The sequence below is a fragment of the Diadema setosum genome, chromosome 2 (assembly GCF_964275005.1).
Source record: "Diadema setosum chromosome 2, eeDiaSeto1, whole genome shotgun sequence".
Taxonomy (NCBI): Eukaryota; Metazoa; Echinodermata; class Echinoidea; order Diadematoida; family Diadematidae; genus Diadema; species Diadema setosum.
The window spans coordinates 48852419-48875478 of record NC_092686.1 but is presented as its reverse complement, the minus strand read 5'-3'; the positions used below and the strand labels follow the sequence as shown (position 1 = coordinate 48875478).

At 40.1% G+C, this 23060-nt stretch overlaps 1 protein-coding gene across 1 annotated transcript in view; it reads right to left on the bottom strand.

Annotated features, from left to right (window-relative positions):
• Nucleotides 1-3037: 3037 nt before the first annotated feature.
• LOC140246098 (putative aldolase class 2 protein CC_1201) overlaps nucleotides 3038-23060 on the bottom strand; it is a 28031-nt gene continuing 8008 nt past the window's right edge. The window contains exons 2-6 of the mRNA XM_072325547.1: nucleotides 21235-21465; nucleotides 20469-20643; nucleotides 8343-8476; nucleotides 5356-5472; nucleotides 3038-3342 (exon numbers count right to left, since the gene is read on the bottom strand). Of these exons, the coding sequence (XP_072181648.1) occupies nucleotides 3184-3342; nucleotides 5356-5472; nucleotides 8343-8476; nucleotides 20469-20643; nucleotides 21235-21411 (762 nt within the window). The 5' untranslated portion in view covers nucleotides 21412-21465 and the 3' untranslated portion in view covers nucleotides 3038-3183. The remainder of the gene's footprint in view (nucleotides 3343-5355; nucleotides 5473-8342; nucleotides 8477-20468; nucleotides 20644-21234; nucleotides 21466-23060) is intronic.

Sequence of the window (23060 nt, the reverse complement as noted above, 5' to 3'; positions counted from 1 at the left end):
CCCCCCCCCCATCCTCATCCTATAGAACATTGTATTAAAATAGTATACTAGCTCACAGCTAGCAAAAGCAACAACAGCAATAAGGCAATTGCTTCATAATGATTGTAATACCAGTTTCACTCAGTTTTTCAAACATAACACACAAAAATATTCGAAATGTCTATAAATGACATAATATCTATGATAGGCTCTAACAAATAGAGTTGGTCTATTTAAGCAAAAGGATTACAAAATCATCCTTAAATCATTATGGACAGAGCAAAGATGCGAATTAACTTTGCACCGTGACAGACAAAATCAAAATCAGGGTTTGGACAGTTTAGTATGAAACTATAGGTGCAAGGTGTATAAAATGAGTACAATATTCGCATCTGTGAGAAAACAACAACAAAAGAACAACAAAACCTTCATGTGCTTCAAACTCAGAAAGTTATTGCATTCTGCGGTCAAAAAATTCAGGGCTGAGATTATACATACTAGAATGAGCTGTATCATTGCGGGATATGAGGATTACTGTTAGATCTCATCGAAAATAAAAATGAAGTGGTACCTTTGGACATTAAGCCCATTGAGATTATCTAAAGAAATCACGCTGTGGCATAAGCGCATCACATAAATAATTCTGTTTGGCAATACGGATATTTGAAAAGAACAACTTGTGTCCACAAGCTTTTGATTGGAATAAATATGATTTTGCAACAACTTTTTTTCATGCTTTAAGAAATCAAACCAGACCAAATTACAATTATACAACAACGCTTCCTAATCAAAATAAGGGAGCTTGTTTCATATAATATCAAAACAGCAGAATTGAAGAGTTCCTAGAGCCTCGATAAAACTAAGTCAGTGATTCTGTTTGAGCCAGATTTAACACAAATCGTCTTGAATTGTCAAGAGTATTACCACCTATCAAGGTGCCTAGCTTGTATATAGTTAACATAAGAGTATTTCATTGAATCTCAATTATAAAGTAGAAATCAAAACAAAATTAAAATGCAGAGATTGAGTGAGTAGCGAGACTTGCCAACATCTCGACATCTTAAGAACCAATTTTAGTAAACTTCGAGCATATAATATATGTACATATGCATCTTTCTGCAGCCGTACAGTAATCCTGCGTTTTACAATGATTTTACATCTAAATTATATCTGATAAAAATATGTAGGTTGCTTCTTTCATACTTTGTAGGTCAGTATATACCCGGGTATTGGGATGTTGACAATAAAGCAGAAATTAGAATTTAACAAAATTATAAACTAAACCACTGAATTATGTCTACTTTCGGATAAGGTGTATTTGTGGTAGGGATTAATGGCTAAGTAAAATTATTTGGAGCATATTGTAAGTGGTTGGGTTGTGGGACGAGTCCCATCACATCAGTGTACGGTAATGTAAAACTCACAGACTCTATGTCGACAATAATGTAAAAGTGCTTCGTGCAGAGTCATAGCCTTATTCTGTTATTCTTTACACAATATACAATATGTAGGGCTACAATCGGACATATTCATATATCAAACAAATACAAAGTCATATTGCATAAATTTGTTTTCAGTTGACAGCGAAATGATCATAGTCAATCGTAAGGCACAAAATTTTGATATTGTACAGTGATCACATGAAGACTCACTAATAATGGTCCCATGTCTGTATAATCAGACAACGGTACAGGTGCGGTCTGAAACGGAGGCAGTGTATCTACGACGTGTTGGTCAGGATCGATCATTATACATGTACATACAGTAATTAAATGTACAAGTCTCGACATCAGCTGTGGCCCGGTGGCCCAAGACCACCAAATACATGTATGAGACGTCAGGCCCCTACTTCTAAAAAAATGATATCTTTTGGTGGCCCGATCGGACAACCAAAACTTTATGGGTAGATTTTTTAATGGTTTTGTCATCCAGATGACATGGATGAGGGGAGAATAACTCGCGGCTCAGTGCTTGATAACTGCAGGCATTTCATCTCGCTGCCGCGACCAGGATTGCCGCTAACCTTCATGTCGAAACTCGAGTCTATTCTGCGACCAACTTTTGGCCAACTCTTCTATTTTTTTTTCAAGGTCTAATTTCATGGCCAAATTCTATCTATCAACATATAAAAGGCATACCCCTGTGTTTGATATAATCATTTCGTGTGTATAGTGGTGTCGCGGAAATCATATTCATGCCTCAATTCAATATTGAATATACAATTGTATAAATCGTTTACTGAGCTTAGAACTTATTCACATTATATTATTGTATTTGAGGCTCTCTTCGCACCTGCCTACATTATCACATAATTACCATGGTGTTATGATTTATTTGATTGTGTTTCTTCTTGCAGTACCTGGTATATGATACAATTTACTAATTATCGACTGATTTATTTTGCATCATTATCATGGTTTATTCTGCTAGTCTAATGTTTTTTCTAAATGATATATTTTTTTCCCTTTTTTTTTTTGGGGGGGGGGGGAGGGAAGGGACACCAAAATCTGCAAGTTTCTAACCTTAGTGACACGAGTAGACCACCAATGAGAGATGTGTGCAAATAATCTTTTGTGTCACAATTTCTTGAATAGACTAGTACAAAATCGCATCTACGTATAGGCTCGATGATTTATAAATTATAAAGTAAGGCTCGATGATTTATAAAGTACAAAATAAGTCCCTCTCTTCCTTGCCCAATTAAGTTACAGTACCATCTAAAGCATCGTCACCATAACGGGCCTACAGTGACAGATCCAGAGGGGGTGCACCGGGCGCGCGCCCCGTTTTGTTTTGTTTTTGTTTCACTCTAAAAACGCAAATGTTGAATCAACATTTAAAAGGGCCGAGGAGTGACAGCATTTTTTGAAGTGTTCCATCCAACTTTTAAGATAACATTTTGAATGTTGAATCTAGCAGGAAAACCAACACTTTGAAAATGTTGTCACTCCTCGGCCCTTTTAAATGCTAATTCAACATTTGTGTTTTTAGAGTGTTTGTTTGTTTGTTTGTTTGTTTTTTGTTAAAACAAAAGAAATAAAAAGAAAAATATGGGGGGGGGACGTGCACTCCCATTTAACTTTTGTAAAGGCGCCTCCCCTTAACGGAATTCCTGGATCCACCCCTGATATATAACAAGTTCTGTTTTTGTAGTACTCATGCACTTTCCTCGGCTATTATGAGAATAAAGAGAGAAAGGAGAAATCAGTCCATAAAGCATGGTTTGGAATCCTTCAGCATCCTCTTGAGAGAGTCGTAAAACATTTTCTGGTAGTCACCGCATCTAGGGTCAGGTGTGGCAACCTCCTTGACAACCTTCTCTGGTGCCATTCGCATTTTCAAACCAGTGGACTGGACCAAGATCTGTTGGGGGGAAGTAGCAGAACGTACACAGAAGATAAACATAGGTCTGGGTGATACATGACATTGTATATAGCGCGCAGAACCATTATCTCAAGTTTCAATACAAGAGAAAGCTCTTACGTTTGTAAAAATACTTCTCGTTACATGCTATGATAAGGAGTAAGCATGTATGTCGTGCTTCATGATGCCGTTTAAAGTGAAAACATATAGTTCTGGTAAGGGTTTGAGAACCCGTCTGACACCATTTCATATTTGCCTTGCAGTATATCGAAAGAGTCCATACCAAGATACCTGGCTGACGCGATTTGCCGGGATGATGAATTGTTATGGACTACATGTATTTTGAGATCAAGCTTGTAGAATAATAGAAGTCTGTTTATTCCATGGAGGATCCAGGCTAACTCGGACTCGGGGACAATTTGACCCTATTTCAGACAATTTACAGTTCTTTTAAGTTCGTTGACAAATTTTTTTTTTCTGTTTTTTTTTTCTTGATCGTCATGTTCTATTCATATGCGCGCCAAAGCGGTGCTTTGATGTGCGCCTTGTACATGATATCAACTCGGCCCATAACTGCGACCAGCCAGAACACGAAGCGCTCCCATAGTACATTATATACAACAATCCAGAGGAACAACAATGGGCCCCGCGGTCAAAGCAAGGCCGAGTTGTATCCGATTCAGAGTTAGCCTGATCCCGATCGGGTAAGTTCTGAGATTGCGACTCCGGTGAACCTTTTTGATTAATATTTCGCAATTCGAATTCCGCAAAGGTCCATTTTCATGAAAATTACACATCCCATCAACTTGATACTGACATAATTTATGCTCAGGGTTGTAATTATTCTCCCCGCTTTCTGAAAGCGGTTAGTGAAGCCCTCTTTATTACGTTATAAAAGAGAAAGCATGTTGATTTTTTTTTCTACATTGTATTTCTTTGTATTGTCCACACATGAGGTCATAAATTCAAGTACACGTATATGTTGCTGCCTTCACTCAATCCACATTTTCTCTTTGGGTTTGGATTCCTTCAAGGCAGCAGAGCTGGGAGGTATCGATTCTCTACATTCACAGAGCACTTTCTGCTATATCTCAGCACTCCTTATCATAACCTACACACACACACACACACACACATACATATATACAATGTACATTGTACAATATCAGCTCAGATCAAGTCAAACAAGGAAAAGTAGAAATTACGCGGTGCGTAATATTTGCCCCCGCCGGAAGTAGCATTTTGTAGCAAAATGCACAATATAGGTCAGAAATCAAGGTCAAAGGTCAAAGAAGTCAAAGGTCAAAATTCTGTGCAGAAGTTTTGAAGCCCTCACCTAGTGCCATCACATAAAGCAAACGGAATCGAAATCGGGTTAGAAATGGCGAAGGACTAGCATTTTGTAGCCAATGTACAATATAGGTAAAAAATCAAGGTCAAAGGTCAAAGAAGTCAAAGGACAAAATTCTGTGTAGAAGTTTTGAAGCCCTCACCTAGTGCCATCACATAAAGCAAACGGAATCAAAATCGGGTTAGAAATTGCGAAGGAGTAGCATTTTGTAGCCAATGTACAATATAGGTAAAAAATCAAGGTCAAAGGTCAAAGAAGTCAAAGGTCAAAATTCTGTGGAGAAGTTTGGAAGCCCTCACCTAGTGCCATCACATAAAGCAAACGGAATCGAAATCGGGTTAGAAATGGCGAAGGAGAAGCATTTTGTAGCAAAATGTACAATATAGGTCAAAGGTCAAGGTCAAAGGTCACAACTGAAATTCTGTGTAGAAGTTTCAAAGCTCCCATGTAGTGCTATCATATAAAGCAAACAGAATCAAAATTGGCTCATAAATGACAGAGAAGTAGCAAATTGAACATTTTGATCACACACGGACGCACACACAGACGGACGGACGCACGGACACACACACGTACGGAGCCCGTTTCATAGTCCCCTGCTCGAACATAACTTCCATTAACACCACGATACTGAAGAACAAGTTAACGCATGTTTTCCACACCTGATTCTTAGCTGCACATTCCAGCTCGTATAGTTCAGAAAAGGCATCGCAAGCTCGCTTCCCAACGACCAACACCCCATGGTTGCCCATGAGTAAGACTGCTTTGTCACCCAGTATCTAAATTGTTATTAGAATAATAGATTCAACGCATTAGAATATTGCATTATTTAAAGGGATGCTATACAGTCTTTAGTTTTTGTTGAGATGTGTTTTGGGAATTCAGATTTTAAGCGAGTTATAAATTGATTTTAAAGAGCATACATTATTTTATAAGATATATCAAGTTTATTTGACGGAAATCGGTTTGAAATAATGGCCGAGATGTCAAAAAACTAAGTAAAACAAAGTGGTCTTCATAAATAGTGGGTCCCTCCTTTTGTTAGGACCGCTCTGTTTCTGGATATCTCAGCCATTTCAAAACCTATTTTCATCAAGTAAACTGTGAAACCTCTTAGCATTACTTGCTCTTAAATATAAGTGGTTTCTAATCATCTCGCAAAAAAAAAAAAAAAAAAATCTGAATTCCCCATCTCAATAACAACTTTACTATCCCTTTAAAATAGCAAAAAGACATAATAAATCTCCGAGAACATACATTATTTTTTTGCTCTTCCGTTATAACGAACACGGTTATAACGAAATTTCGGTTACAATGGAATGAAAATTCAGACCATAGCATTATTCGCTCTATATTTATTTTGTTTACTTGTTCGGTTATAACGAAATTTCGATACAACGACAAAAAAATTGCCGGTCCCGAGGGCTTCGTTATAAGGGGAGTCCACTGTATTTGAAATGTCTACATGTTCTTTGCACCATATACACACATTACAATGTATACAAGCATATAGGCATGACGAACACAGTAAAAAGTTCTTCAAGTGAAGCGGTCAGAAAGCAGGTGGGAAAGATCAAAGGAAGGAACAGCTCTGGTCATTTCAAGATACATGTACGCAAGAAAGTGCTAAATCATGTGTGGCGGTTAGGGGGGAGATGTCAGAGTTTTTTACTTGTAACATTGGTATACGACAGGGTGAAAACCTTTCCCCGCTTTTATTTGCCATTTATCTGAATGATTTTCAAGAATACATTAGAAATTCATATGGTGGACTTAAATATTTGGAAAGTGAGATTTCTTACCACCTGGATTCTGATAATGTCAAAAAAGCTTTAAATCTTTCTTGATTACTTTATGCAGATGACACAATAATTTTAGCAGAAACTCCGGAGGAGTTGCAAAAAGCTCTTGATGCTGTAGATAGTTATTGTCAGACATGGCGCTTGACTGTAAATGCAAGCAAGACTAAAATTGTTATTTTCTCCCGTGGGAAGGTTAGAAGAATTCCTGAATTCGTTTATGCTGGTGATCCACTTGAGGTTGTAGATGACTTTGTGTACCTTGGAGTTAAATTCAATTATAATGGTAGTTTTAAAAAGGCAATTTCTAAACAAGTCACACAAGCTAGAAAAGCACTTTATAGCATGTTGGTCAAGGCTAAAAAGTTACAGCTCTCTGTGGACACACAGTGCCACCTATTTGATCATCTTGTTTTACCTGTTTTACTCTATGGTTGTGAAGTCTGGGGTTATGAGTGCATAGACCAAATTGAAATTTTCCATAGGAAATTCTTAAGAAAAATTTTGCTTGTGAACAAATGTACTCCTGATTGTATGGTTTATGGTGAAACTGGACGTGGAGTAATTTTGAACCATATTAAATGTCGAATGATTGGATTCTGGTTGAGATTAGTCAAGGGAAAAGAAACCAAGCACTCATGTACAATTTTCAAATTTCTTCTGCATTTACAAGGAGACATACACTCCCCGTCAAAATCACAATGGTTATTATCTATCGCAAATATTTTTTATTATGCAGGGCTAGGGAATGTGTGGTTAGCACAAGAGGGTGGATTTAGTGCTGCATGGATTTCACACACCTCAAAAGTTAGACTTTTTGATATGTTTATTCAAGAGTGGAGAGCAGCAACATGGTCAAATAGAATCTGTACAAATTATAGAATGTTTAAGGATAATTTGATGTTAGAGAAGTATTTACAAGTCTTGTGTAAGAAAGATTATATTACATTAAGTAAATTCAGATGTAGATCTGATGGATTTCCCGTTAATAAGGGCAGGTTTGATGCAAGCCTGACAGATGAATTGCATTGTACTAACTACTATTTGTTCATCCGACGATATAGGGGATGAATTTCATTATATTTTTGTTTGTCCCTTTTTCAACAAAGAGAGATTATTGTATTTACCAAGTAGCTTGACGGCCAGTAGACCAAGTGCATTACATATGGCCAATTTATTCAATTCAGCTAATGCTTGCCATTTGAAAAAACTAGCCAAATTTGTCAGAATTATTATGTTTCAGTTCTCTTCAATACCAAAGAAGAAAGACAGTATTTTTGTAGAAAGTAAAGTAGATGTGAATGTTTGTACACGTAGTGGTAGAGTAGTTAAACGTCCTTTACGCCTTGTTTTGTAAACATATTTATTTATATCTGTTATTTTCACACGTACATGTACATTATCACTTATATTTTTGTATTCATATTGTAAATATGTTTGTACTCTCATACCCCGAGAGGGGGTCGATAGAGTCAATAAAATCTTACAAATCTTACAAATCTTACAAACCCAAAAGGGAAAATATACACGTTTTCTTAGTTTTTGGAGGGGGTTGAGGGAGGGGGATACTTTGATTGGTTCGGTAAGTGGTCAATGCTCCCTCTCTTCGAAGGAAAGCATGTCTTGATTAAAACCTCCAAAAGTCATGGGTGTTCTTGGGGATTTTTTTTTATTTATTTTTTTTTATTGTATTTACGCATATCGTAGATCATTGACTGTGTATCATTTAGACCGGAGCAACCTCTAGGAATGCAAACTCTAAAGGAAGTAACGTTGTTTGATGTCAAACATGGGGGCAAAACATGTATATATCAAATTTTTGATAGATTTTGAGAAAAATAAGATACAACCTTGGCCAGCCGTTCGCCTTCTTCTTCCTCCAAGGCTATTCCCGTGTAGTCCCAGTCATAAGCTACTCTGTTATAGAATACCATCGCTGTCTGATGTAGAGCAAACTTTATTGGTTCGGGGTCGTCAAGGCAGGCTGTTCATTATGTTGTGATTGAATTAAAGAGAAAAACAAATCATAGGGCAGATCTGTCTGAGCTATATCGGATAGAATGGAGCACGTAGGGAGTTGGACCTATTTGTTCGAATGTATAATTAACGCTGATTAGGGATCTGTTTTATGATACCAGACAAAAGGCAGGAATTTGACTTATCTGTAGGCCTATGGTTTTAATGAAGGCCTACATTGATTTCGTTCATTGCTGTACTATCCATCGTCATGTCTAACACCGTATCAGCTAATGCAACTACAGGTTACAGATGCATACCACTTAGCGTTAAAATGGAAGGCAGGAATCCATGAAATTGAAAATGAAAGAGATTACATCCAAAGACAAGGTAACATAACTATATTTCAAATTTTATATGAGCATCATACAAATGCAAGTCGATATCCCAAGATTGATTGATTTTGATGAACAAAAACTGCATTCCAGACAATAACGTACGTGTACTTCAATATGATATTTCCTCATAATACGGCGATGTTATTGTGACAAAATCAGATCATAAGAGCATGTCATCTTTTTTTTTTTCCCGCAAACCACAGGCGCATTAGTTTGTAGATGGTGTCTGGGGAAAGTTCATCTGCACCAAACTTGTTGGTACGGAAGCTTATAAGTGCCAACCAGATGACGCGATAAAAAGACGAGAAGACAAGTTAAATATCAAGAAGCCGAGTTAATGAAACTCGGAAAGTCGACTTGTTTGGGTCAAGAAGACAAGAAGCCAAGTTGTTGAGTCGATTTGTTTGGGACGAGAAGACAAGATGAGCTGTTGAAACTCGGCAAGTCGAGTTGCTTTGGACAAAAATACAAGATGACGGGTTGTTGGAACTCGGCAAGTCGACTTGTTTGGGTCAAGAAGACAAGTAGCCGAGTTGTTGGAACTCGGCAAGTCGACTTGTTTGGGGCAAAAAGACAAGATGACGAGTTGTTGAAACTCGGAAAGTCGGCTTGTTTGGGGCAAGAAGTCAAGATGACCAGTTGTTGAAACTCGGCAAGTCGAGTTGTTTAGAACAAGAAGACAAGATGAAGAGCTGTAAGAACTCAGAAAGTCGACTAGTTTATGACAAGAAGACAAGATTACCTTTTGTTGAAACTCGCAAAGTTGACTTGTTTGGGACAAGAAGTTTAGATGATGAGTTGTTGGAACACGGCAAGTCGACTTGTTAAGGACAAGAAGTCAAGATTACAAGTTGTTGGGACAAGAAGTCAAGAGGACAAGAAGCCGAGTTATTGGTTTGGGTCAAGAAGACAAGTGACGAGCTGTTAGAATTCAGCAAGTAGACTTGTTTGGGACAAGATTTCAAGATGACAAGTTGTTTGGGACAAGAGGCCGAGTTGAAAATCGGCAAGTCGACTTGTTTGGTATATAAAGACAAGATAACGAGTTGTTGAAACTCAGAAATTGACTTTTGGGGGATAAGAAGACAAGATGATGAGCTGTTGGAACTCTCCAAGTCGACATGTTTAGGACAAGAAATCACGATGACAAGTTGTTTGGACAATGGGACAAGAAGCCGTGTTGAAACTCGGCAAGTCAATTATACAGATTTCTTTGCGACATTTGCAACCTCATCGCGTCGTGGATTTGCATTCTGAGTTTCTCTTCCACACAACAGCAATCTCTGGGAAAATTGATATTTTTCCTGATTTTTAAGCTATTTGCCAATGACAATGACAATGACAATGAATGACAATGAATTTTATTCTTGAACGGCCCCGCCAGGGGGCATGGAAGAATAACAAACAAGTAAATGTTTTATGGCTAAACAAAGCCATAAATAAAGATGTAATACAGAAAGCATATATATACTATATACATATAATGAACTTCATAAAGCAAACAACGACAGTTAACAAAAAAAAAAACGATCGAATAAGTAAGACAATCGGTACTTAATGGCAAACAGTGGCAGTAGTATCTTACAATATATACATGTACAATGTAAAAGAAAAGTAATGACGAGACATCAAAATCTGGCCATTATGATCTGACAGAAACGTGACAATTTCTTTAAAACTCTTATGTTCTTAGAATTAAAAAGCTGCTTCATTTTCAAGACATTCGGTCGGCGAGTATAATAGGTCTTAATTAAAACTTTGCGATCCGTTTCAAAGAATGGACATTTAAACAAAAAATGAAACTCGTCACCTGGATCATTCATTTTACACAAGGTGCAGGATTTAACTTGTTGATTAGGGAGATAACGTCCTTCACTAACAGGTAATCTGTGATTTCCACATCTAAATCTACATGATGCTAACCGTTCCAAATAATCAAGTTTAATCAAATATTTCTCAAAAATGTAGCTTTCTTTAAATATCCTATAGTTAGTGCAAAGGCGGTTTCTATTAACTTCCGCACACCAGTTCTGCTGACCAATATCATTTAAACGAAGACTGACGGCTGATTCAACCCATTTTAAATTGAGGATAATGGCTCGATCAGACCAAATATTAGACATACCGCATTTGTCGAGAATATCTTTCACCTTTACTATCCACTTAGACCTAAAAATTTCTTTATCGTGCAATTGACGTAAAAGGTTATAAATAATACAAGACAGTTTTGATCTCCCATTTACATTTCCATTTAATCTAAGCTAAAAGTTCACCATGCGCTTTTCAATGTTGTAAGTCAGGCTTACCCTCCCGAGCTCACCAAACGCCATACAGTTAGCTGTTCCACGCTTCAAACCTAAAAGACTCTTAAGAAATTTCTTATAAAACATTTCAATACATTCTAAATTTTCATGACCCCAAACCTCACTTCCATACAGTAAAATTGGAGCAACAAGGACATCAAACAGCTCACACTGCACATCGACTGGCAAAGATAGTTTCCCGGCTTTGCTTTTCAAATGGAACATAGCCATATTCCACAAATTGGTATCATGGAAAAGAATAGTGCTGGAATACGTATTTGACAGACGGAAGGCAGCAACTCGCTCTTTAAAGCATCTGAAACTACATGTATCTGAAATTATTGTAACAAAATGATATTTATTTTGTGTAGTGTGTAGTGCATTTCATTTGGAATTTGTGCGAAACCGTTGTTAGAGCAAAATTTGTTCATAGAAATTCAGTAACACAATGTAGTCATGGTTACTTTGTGCTGATTAATGTATGTAACAAGCTACGCATTCTAAAAGAGTGTTTGAATTGTTCCTTCTGTATTGATGATTATTTGTCAATTAGTGGTTTTTGTGGAGATTCAGATAGTGATAAAAAGTATGGATGATAAGTGCAGCGATAATTCCTACAGTTAGTTCAAAGTTGTGTTACAGAGGTTTGACACATACATGTAGCATTGTGTGTGTATACGTGTGTACACATGTTGGCCATATGACACATTTTAGGCAATTAATGTTGATTAATTAGTAAACCTGATCCGTTATGGGACTGAATATGGTGTTGATGTTTGATTTAAATGATTTCAATCAAACTATGAAGAGTTTAAAAGGATAGCTTAATTCTGTGTAAAAATAAAGAAAGAATAAAGGAAATTTAAGGGGGATTTGATAACCATGCCTATAATAATTCCACACAGGTACTATTAGCTACCTCACACTTTCATCAGAGATTCCCCCTTGTGCTTGTTACATACGCGCACGCTCCTCTGCTCATACTCTCAGTGCTAAGCAGTTGAGAAGAGAAGCTGATCCTCGGGATAGCATCTTCTTTCTGTCTAGTGCTCGATACGAGTTCTGAACGTGAGTATGTACACACTATACCTGTAAACAAACGAGTTGGTGTTCCGGTACTTTGCCTCTGAAGTTGTGATGCATTCATGTTCAATATAAGATAAGTACTGGTTGGAATGAATGCTGGTGAGACTAGGATGGCAACCGGTGGTTCTGCAGTAGAAGACAACTCGTCCAGCAGCCTTTGCGAGCATTCTCGAGCGGGCTTTGCTGCACCGTGGGATAACTGAGTATCCAGAACAGACGTCGGAGAACGAAGTTCAGTACTTTGGAAGGAACAAGTACGTCCCACGTACTTCCAGAACTGACGTCGGAGAACGAAGTACAGTACTTTGGAAATGAAAAGTACAAACGACGTACTTCCAGGGCGAACGTCGGAGGACGACGTACTTCTGGACTAAGGTGCCGAACGACGAAGTACAAAGGCGGACGTCGGGAAACGACGTACTCTGTAAATGATGTCAAAGAACGACGCACTCTAGAAACGACGTCGGGAGTGAGAGTGAAAATTCACTTGTCAGTGTGTTGGGTGAATTAGATATGAGAGTGAGAATGTGCCGTTGAATCAGATGGTGTGAAGTGCAAGGTGTAGACTGGTGACGTACAAGTGGTGGGAAACTTAAGGTTTTATCCTCTTCATAGAGTGATCGTATATTTCGATCAAACGGACGGTCGGCTCGGTCTGCATAAGTGCCAAGGCCCCGTTGTTCGCTACAAATTGGTGTCAGGAGTGGGATACTCTGGAAGAGGATTTAGTGAGAAAGTCTTGACTCGGAGAAAGTCAAAATTGATTCTGAAGTTCGACGTCCAACGCCGCGGGATGTAATGCAGCGGTTGGAGAATAGTTTGGCTGAAATCGACCAGATGATGGCAGATCTGCGAACGTCGATGCAGCCAAAAGAAGAATCAAAAAGTTCACAAGTATGGGCACCGGAGATGTCACCATTGCACTCTTCACCTATGGGGCAGTTTGACAGTCAAGTTGGTTATGACCAGCCCAGAGGACAGCGATTGCCAGAAGAAGCGGGAGGCTTACCTGGACGACAAGCTCCGTTTTCACAGCCGGCATTCAACAGAGAAACATTGGCATACCCTGGCTCGACGTTTGACACAAGAAGTTTGTTGAAACCTAAGATGACTCCCGATAGGTTTGATGGAAGAACTCCAGTATCAGACTATCTCTGCCACTTTGAAGCATGTTGCAGAATTAACAAGTGGTCGGAGGAGGAAGCCACGGAATATCTGGCAGCAAGTCTACGAGGTCCAGCCGTGAAGTTGTTGTCACAACAGACGGGACGCCGCTTAACTTACCATGAATTGGTTGACCGAATGAATAAGCGGTACGGTCCAGGCGGTAAGGCAGATGTGTTCTTGGCCGAGTTGCGGCATCGACGGCGGGGTCCAAAGGAAACTCTGCAAGAGCTAGGGCAGCACATCCGCGACTTAACAGCACTTGCGTACCCTGACTTTGATCAGGACGGCCATGATAGACTTGCGAGGGGGCATTTTATGGATGCCATTCTGGATCCAAGAATCAGAGAGGGTCTATTTCGAGCGCAGCCTCGTACTCTCGACGCGGCGGTGGAGGCAGCACTGAATGTGGAGGCGTTCCTCAAGATGGAAGGCGGGCGAAGGGACCAGAGAGCGTCTGGTTATAGTCGCGCAGCACTGGAGGAGACGCAAGGAAATGCTGCAGCACCGACTCACGACAAAGTTGAGAAACTGCTCGAAAATTTGATCGCCAAAACAGAACGGCGCATCCAGCAAATTACCAACCAACCCCAAGAACGTATGAATAAGCAAAGTAGGCCAAACATCAAGTGCTACACGTGTGGAAGAGAAGGCCACATTGCGAAAACTTGTCCACAGCCAAAGCCGCTGTCTTCAACTACAAGTGAAACTCGTCGATGTTACAACTGCAATGAAAGTGGACATCTGAAGAGAGATTGCCCGCAACTCAAGGAGGCATCAGATTCTTCGCGGGCCGCGACGGAACAATCTCATGGAGAAACCACTCGCATGCTAGCTGAACAGAGAGATGAGGTCGACAAGACGAATAAGAAGAAGAATGAGGTGAAACAGACCGAAGACAAAACAAAAGGAGAAAGTGCGAGGACGTCACAAGATGTGAGACGACATGGACTATTTGTAGAAGGGAAAGCAAATGGTCAGTCCATCACTTTTCTTCTCGACACGGGATCATCTAACACCCTCATCTCAGAGAGAGCGTTCAGTAAGATCATGGAGGCGAAGAAGCCTTCTCTTCGAACTTCCACAAAGATTGTTCAACTGGTTGATGGCTCCCCACTGAAAATTGTGGGAAAAGCAGCAGTGGAGATTGAGGTAGGAAACACCCAATTCGTAACCGAGGCAACGGTGGCAGACCTACAGAATGATGGAATTCTAGGTCTCGACTTCTTCATCAAGACGAATGCCGTACTAGACTGCCGTAAACTAGAATTACGAACCCCATGTGGGAATATCCCATGCAGAGACCCGCATGGGCGAGCGTTTTGTTACCGGATGGTAGCCGCGGAGAAGACGAGAGTGTCTACTGGGCCCGAAGTCATTCTTCCTGGGGCAGTAAAGCAGTCAGAAACAGCCTTCAGGACAGGACTGGTGGAGCAACCTCACGAGACAGTGGCCCCTGAGAGGAAGGGGTCCACCCGACGAAGGTCGAGGGGTGGGAAGCATCATTCGCGACTGAGTCGGTCACCCCCGAGGCGGACACGCCTTCCTCTCCGACGTAGTCCCTCACCTCCAGCGGCAGCAACCCCCCCCCCCCCCCCCCCCGGACAGCGTTCCCGTAGAAGTGCCACCTTCGAGCCCAGTTCGTGAGGAACCGAGACCGCCACGAGAAGCATCCCCGTTGTCGGTGTCATCGAGAGGGAAGACGGCCTCTCGAGCGGCTTCGCCAGCGAAAACGGCCTCTACAGGTGGAAGGTCTCCGTCCCCTGAGGCATCCGCAGAGAGGGCTGCATCGCCAGCAGGGAGTCCCTACCGGGAGGCTTCACCAGCCGAGTCCACCTCGTCAGGAAGAAAGAGTCCCTCACCGGAAGTCTGCGACGCAGGAACCCAGACTGTGCTTGATGGCAGGCACAGAGTCAGAGAAGCAGTCTACCGGGTGAGGGGACGTCGATATCGACGTCTGCGTCCACCGCGCTTGAAGACAGCATGAGGGAATTCGTAATTCCCAACAACGTCGTTTTCATCCGACGCACGGAACGGTACATCAGCAACATTGGAGAATACATCGAGGTTATCTCAGAGGAGATGAAACGAGTGGCGATGGAGTGAATTAGAGTGTAGTGAACATGGACTATAAGTGATAGGTTGAATGGACACTAAAACGGACTCTGTGAAAGACATTCGTTCCATACATTTTCTTTGTTTTGTTTTCTCTTGCCAGTTCACTTTAGTTTAAGTTACTTTGATTTGTTTCAAATATGTTTAAAGTTTTTTTTTTTTTTTGTAGTTTGGTTTAATCGATTTGAAGTCTCGAGAAGAGTGTTTGTTGAACTTGTATTATGTATAGGATTAACTAAGCTTGATTTGTTATGCTTGGGGACCAAGCTTATTAGAGGGGGGAGTTGTGTAACAAAATGATATTTATTTTGTGTAGTGTGTAGTGCATTTCATTTGGAATTTGTGCGGAACCATTGTTAGAGCAAAATTTGTTCATAGAAATTCAGTAACACAATGTAGTCGTGGTTACTTTGTGCTGATTTATTTATGTAACAAGCTACGCATTCTAAAAGAGTGTTTGAATTGTTCCTTTAAGTCAGTCTTCTGTATTGATGATTATTTGTCAATTAGTGGTTTTTGTGGAGATTCAGATAGTGATAAAAAGTATGGATGATAAGTGCAGCGATAATTCCTACAGTTAGTTCGAAGTTGTGTTACAGAGGTTTGACACATACATGTAGCATTGTGTGTGTATACGTGTGTACACAGGTTGGCCATATGACACATTTTAGACAATTAATGTTGATTAATTAGCAAACCTGATCAGTTATGGGACTGAATATGGTGTTGATGTTTGATTTAAATGATTTCAATCAAACTATGAAGAGTTTAAAAGGATAGCTTAATTCTGTGTAAAAATAAAGAAAGAATAAAGGAAATTTTAGGGGGATTTGATAACCATGCCTATAATAATTCCACACAGGTACTATTAGCTACCTCGCTATAATTTTTAGAGATACCCCCTTGTGCTTGAAGTATACGCGCACGCTACTGTGCTCATACTCTCAGTGCTAAGCAGTTGAGAAGAGAAGCTGATCCTCGGGATAGCATCATCTTTCTGTCTAGTGCTCGATACGAGTTCTGAACGTGAGTATGTACACACTATACCTGTAAATAAACAAGTTGGTGTTCCGGTACTTCGCCTCTGAAGTTGTGATGCATTCGTGTGCAATACATGTATAAGATAAGTATTGGTTGGAATGAATGCTGGTGAGACTAGGATGACAACCGGTGGTTCTGCAGTAGAAGACAACTCGTCCAGCAGCCTTTGCGAGCATTCTCGAGCGGGCTTTGCTGCACCGTGGGATAACTGAGTATCCAGAACAGACGTCGGAGAACGAAGTTCAGTACTTTGGAAGGAACAAGTACGTCCGACGTACTTCCAGAACAGACGTCGGAGAACGAAGTTCAGTACTTTGGAAGAAACAAGTACGTCCGACGTACTTCCAGAACTGACGTCGGAGAACGAAGTACAGTACTTTGGAAATGAAAAGTACAAACGACGTACTTCCAGGGCGAACGTCGGAGGACGACGTAATTCTGGACTAAGGTGCCGAACGACGAAGTACAAAGGCGGACGTCGGGAAACGACGTACTCTGTAAATGATGTCAAAGAACGACGCACTCTAGAAACGACGTCGGGAGTGAGAGGGAAAATTCACTTGTCAGTGTGTTGGGTGAATTAGATATGAGAGTGAGAATGTGCCGTTGAATCAGATGGTGTGAAGTGCAAGGTGTAGACTGGTGACGTACAAGTGGTGGGAAACTTAAGGTTTTATCCTCTTCATAGAGTGATCGTATATTTCGATCAAACGGACGGTCGGGTCTGCATAAGTGCCAAGGCCCCGTTGTTCGCTACATTATATTAAACTACGAATAAATTACGACAGTAAATAATGCGTACCTATACGACTTTCTCTTCAAGCCTCTTCATTTGAGATTTTGATATTTTGGGGGAAAAATGAAAATAAATTATGCAACTAATTGGGATTAAAATCAAAATCAAAGACCTGCACTATTTGGCCATTCACTCTGGAAATTTAAAATAGAATCATTAAATAAGCGTTTGTGAGTTATTCAACCTAAAAACAACAATTGACAAAAGTAATATCATAAGCATTTCTCAACAAAATGTGATATTAACACATAGCATTGATTTACCAAGGGCGGACTTGGGAGAGGGCATATTTATCTATGACCACCAGCACTAACTTTTTCTGCAAGCTCCAAGAACTAGAAAAAAAAAAAGATAACAGAGTCAAGCTTATAGATCGATTTATACGGAGGTGGAAGGGAGAAGGCAGCTCAGTTCATAAACCTGTCACTTATGTATATTATGGTCGTTCCTTTACTTCTACAGCAATATCATCTTTCGCAAACATTTAGTTTTCATCTCCCAGAGCACCCTCCCCACCAAGCAGGGGTGTAGATAGCAGGGGGGGGGGGGTGGGTGGTATGTACAATCATCCCCCGCAGGTTTCAGAGATAGTAAAATATATGTGTTCATGATAAATCGCCTGAGTTTTCCTCGTGAAGGGTTGGGGGAGGGATTGGGGCAGTTGGCAATGAAAATATTGGGGGAAAATATTGTCCCCGGCCCCCAGTAATTCCCTCCAAAATGAGAATTATAGCAATATTTTCAAAGCAATGCTTAGAATTACAAATAAAGATTAAAACTAATCTAGTATTAAAACACAACTAAAACAGGACAATTTCGACACGGGCTTTGCGCGGAAAAGGCCAAAACATCAATAACCGACAAACACATCACTTTGCCCCCCCCCCCCCCCATAATAATTTCATCATTCCTCCCTTGCACAAAAGAAGGCAATGGTTACAAGAAAAGCTTAGAATCACACACAATTAAGAACGGAGCAATTTTTTAATTCACCGCGAAAGTACAACGAAAGTTAACGAATATTAACTTTCATTGTACTTTTTTTAAAACTCCTTTTGTACACCTTATGGTTTGATTGTGTATATAATCTTGCATCATTTTATTCGCTGTTTTAATATAATATCCTGTTCTATCATATTGTTTTGTCATATCGTACATTGATCTGGTTACTACTGATGTTAAGTAGACGTTTTGCTCCTTTCAACTCTGATTGCTTGTTTGTAGTGGTTTTTATGCTCATATCTATATGTAACATGATTTTATATTAATATACATCATTGTAGTTGGATTGTTCAGGACCTTGATGTAAAACAGCACTCACCTGCTGATCTTGTTATCCTATCAAAATATGTTGAAATAAATAAAATAAATGAAAAAAAAAATGTTTACGGACTCTTTTTTTACTTCTTATCCAAAACAAGTCTGTTTTGGATAACTTGCTGCGTTCCTACAACTCATTTTCTTGTCTTCTTGTCCTTAACAAACTTGCCAAGTTCCGACAATTCGTCATCTTGTCATTTTGTCTCAAATAAGTCTACTTGCCGAGTTCAAACAACTCATCATCTTGTCTTCTTGTCCAAAATAAGTCGACTTCCCAAGTTTCGGCAACTCGTCATCTTGTCTTCTTGTCTCAAACAAGTAGACTAGCCGAGTTTCAACAACTCGTCATCTTGTCTTCTTGTCCAAAATAAGTCGACTTCCCAAGTTTCGGCAATTCATCATCTTGTCTTCTTGTCCCAAACAAGTAGACTAGCCGAGTTCTAAAAACTCGTCATCTTGTCTTCATGTCGAAAAGAAGTCGACTTTCTGAGATCCAACAACCCGTCATATTGTCTTATTGTCCGCAACAAATCGACTTGCTGAGTTTCGACAACTCATCATCTTGTCTTGTCGTCCAAAACAAATCAACGTGCCGAGTTTCCATAACTCGGCTTCGTGTCTTCTTGACCCAAACAAGTCGACTTGCCGAGTTCCAATAACTCGGCTTCTCAGTATTTTACTTGTCTTCTCGTCTTCTTGTCTCGTCATCTGGTTGGCACTTATAAGCCTCCGTATGTTGGCATCCATTTGGCACGATATATTTTCGATGTGTACGTATAACCAATACATTAAAACGTGGGGCTGTGCAGGGCTTGCAAATACTATTATATGCGTGTAATTGCATGCTAGCGCACTGTACCTATTCAAGGCGTCCTGCTTTGTGGGACGAGAGGGGGGGGGGGGCACGCATTTGTTGCATATCTTCAAGGCGCCCTGCTTTGGGACTAGAGGGCAAGCATACAGATGGACTAAAGTCGCCAAGGCGCCTTTTTATTGTTGTTTTGTAAAGGCTACTCGAGAAGACGAGAAAAGTGCATCGCTTAATCTAACTATAAAATGGGATGTCTTGTTAGGAAACTTGCCGTGCTACTTGGTTTAAGCCCATCAAGAAAACAAAAGTTAGGAATGAGAATATTGAAAGCTCACCAAGGCCTATTACTCAGGACAAAAAGGGAATAGGTGAATTCCAATCAAATATCGTCGTGCGCATGGCAGATTGTCGTTAGCGCGCTTCCGTGCGCATGGCAGATTGTTGTTAGAGCACTTCCGTGCGCATGGCAGAATGTTGTTAACCCTACGCGCACTCCCATACCCTAACGACAATCTGCCATGCGCACTCCCACGCTGTAACGACAATCTGCCAGGCGCAGGGAAGTGCGCTAACGACAATCTGCCATGCGCACGACGCAATGTACTATGTTTAGGACAAGAGAGGAAGAACGCAATTCGCCAAAGAGCCAACAAGAGAAAAAGGTTTAACACGTGCAGGATATCCCGGAGCTCGCACTGACAGGAAACTAATATGGTACACAGATTGTTTGTTGTTGTTGTTGTTGTTTTGTTTTGTTTTGTTTTTTTGTTGTTGATGTTGTTGTTGTTGTTGTTGTTGTTGTTGTTGTTGTTGTTGTTGTTGTTGTTGTTGTTTTTACCCAAAGTTGGTACTGATACCACCATAATATATACGAGATATAATACACATGAGGTTTTTACGCTATGATCAAAAAGCGCTATTTAGCGATGACCGGTTCAGGTATATGAACGGAATTATGATTTAGATTCAAAGTCGGAAAGCCTCACCTAAGGCAGTGGTGTATGGTTGATGTGTGTGCATTACACTCGTGATACCATCCACAGGATAACGTGCCTTGTGGATGGCTCGGTGAATGGCCGACGCCGTGGCAGCGATTTCGCCGTCGCCTTCCACTACTTTGCCTGTATCAAAATCGACGCCGATCAGCCGGCTAGCTGTCACCTATAAATCAAGAATATTTCAATAACTGACACCAAGTATGATGTTTTGACTATAGGAGATTCTATAACAAAGAGAGAGGGAAGAAAAACTTTTGTTGAGATATTAGGCTACTATCCCTCTCATCTGGTTAGGGATATCGATGGTAGAAGGGGAGTCAATTCAGTGGTTTGCTGAAGCTGGCTTGAAGAAAAGGACAAGTAACGCAGATAGAATAAGTGAACAATAAACTATTCATTATCGTCATAAGGGCTAGTGGTGCACAGACTGATAGGATATAACTTTATACATCAAGGATATCTCTTGGCTCTAATAAGATGTCATTCTTCGTTTCCATATTCTTTTCATCCCGAGTGCTTTGGTCAGACAGGGACAAGATAATTTGCCATGTTACACTTTCTCTGTCACCAGCACTTCGTGTTTCCTGTCAGTAACCAGAAACTTTAGTCTGTTCTCCTTTAATCTTTTAAGATTTTTTTTTCTCTTGTTATCCTTAACAAGGTACTCGTAATAGGAGCCAGAAATTGTCTATTAAAAGTATAATATCACGAAATATTTGTTTACACCATTACAAACATAAAGTATCACTGTCACCTCTGAGAAATGTAGACCGTAAGGACAAACGAGCATGACATCACCATCGCCGTCCCGTGCGGGCGCCCTCTGAGTGATGTGATTATAAATCCCATAGCCAAGATCATAGAAATCACAGGCACGGAAAGCAAGAGCGAGGTCCACTCTGGCAGCGTAATTCAGTTCTGCTCGCGACATGATGACACCTAGCTGGGTATTATGGCAGTGGCACTATGGATGGATGATCATAAGCTAGGTCATTTTAGGGAAACAAAAATGAATGTACTAAGTTCTCATCTACATGAGCTTACGGAGGTAGTGGCTACAGACATTGACCGACAATTAGGCGATGAGAAGTATTTTTTTTTTCTTTTTATAATCTTTTTTTTACATTCCCTAGATAATCATCGCCAGTCAGTACACGCATATATACTAACTTCCATAAAGATACCTTGAACCATTTGCGAGAAATTTTGGTAGTACATGTAGGCCTATACATGTATATACAAAGTTTTAAGAAAATACCTTCAGGCACTGCATATGCATGGGGGAAAAGTGAAATTTTGAGCATTTGACTTTGACCTTTTGACCTTTGACCTTGAGCATGTGCACCTAGAAGTTGATCTGCACAACTTCGCCCACTCATTATACATGTTTTAGTTACGCTGTTCACAAAAATGATGAAGGACGGATGGACAACCCGAAAACATAATGCCTGCGGCGACACTTTGTGGCGGAGGAATGAAGAAAATAAAGAATAAGAGAATAATCCTGATATAACCATCTTGTGCACATTTGTACATAATATTGTTTACCAGGTTTAGTACTTCAATGTTACATCTTTCGAATTCAGTATATAATTGGCTAATGCGTGTTTTGCGTGATGTTTGGTAGCATTACAGTTATTTTCGCGTGTCCAATATTCGGCAATCAATAATTACTGTCGAAAACATCGAAGGGGACAGCGAATTCCTACTGGCTAAGAGTGTTGTATTTCAGGAATGATGCAAATTTAAACAGAAGTGATGTCTGAGTGTCAAGCAATTTATTAACACTTGCGATAGCGCACATAGATTCTCGGCAGCACAGAGCATGGGTACTTGGAGGAGAGATTATTGTTTCCTCTCCTATCACCACCTACGTTTGAACCACACGTATACGGGGGGGGGGGGGGGCAGGAGGACACTTGCCCCCCCCCCCCCCAAAAAAAAGTGTCCCTGTAATAGTAGAGCAGATAAGCCCTCAAAATCACATGAATTGTGCAAAATTTGACTAAAGCATGAAACTTTCACCAGTGTTAGTACATACCATAAGATTTATTTTAAGATCGGGAGGTAAGTCTGATTTGACCTCTGATGACCTCCAGAGGTCAATGTACTTTAGATATCAGAAAATCGATGTTTTTAGACATTTGCAAATGATATATGTGGTTATGTTGCACTAAACATGCATTTATACCACAGAGAAATCATTTCCAGATTCAACAGAGCACTGACAGGTTTTTACCTTTGACCTCTGATGACCTCCAGAGGTCAATGAACTTTAAATATCAAAATATCGATGTTTTTAGACATTTGTGAATGATATATGTGGTTATGATTCAGGGAAACCATTTTCTGATTCCACAGAGCATTGACAGGTTTTAACCTTTGACCTCTGATGACCTTGAGAGGTCAATGACCTCAGAATATCAGAATATTGAAGTATGACATCATTGGTGAAAGGTCAAACATGGTAAAGATGTACAAAACAAGCATATCTGTATACAATGACATCGTCTTCATATTCCAAGGCACACAGACGAGTTTCTGCCTTTGACCTCTGATGATCTCGAGAGGTCAATGACC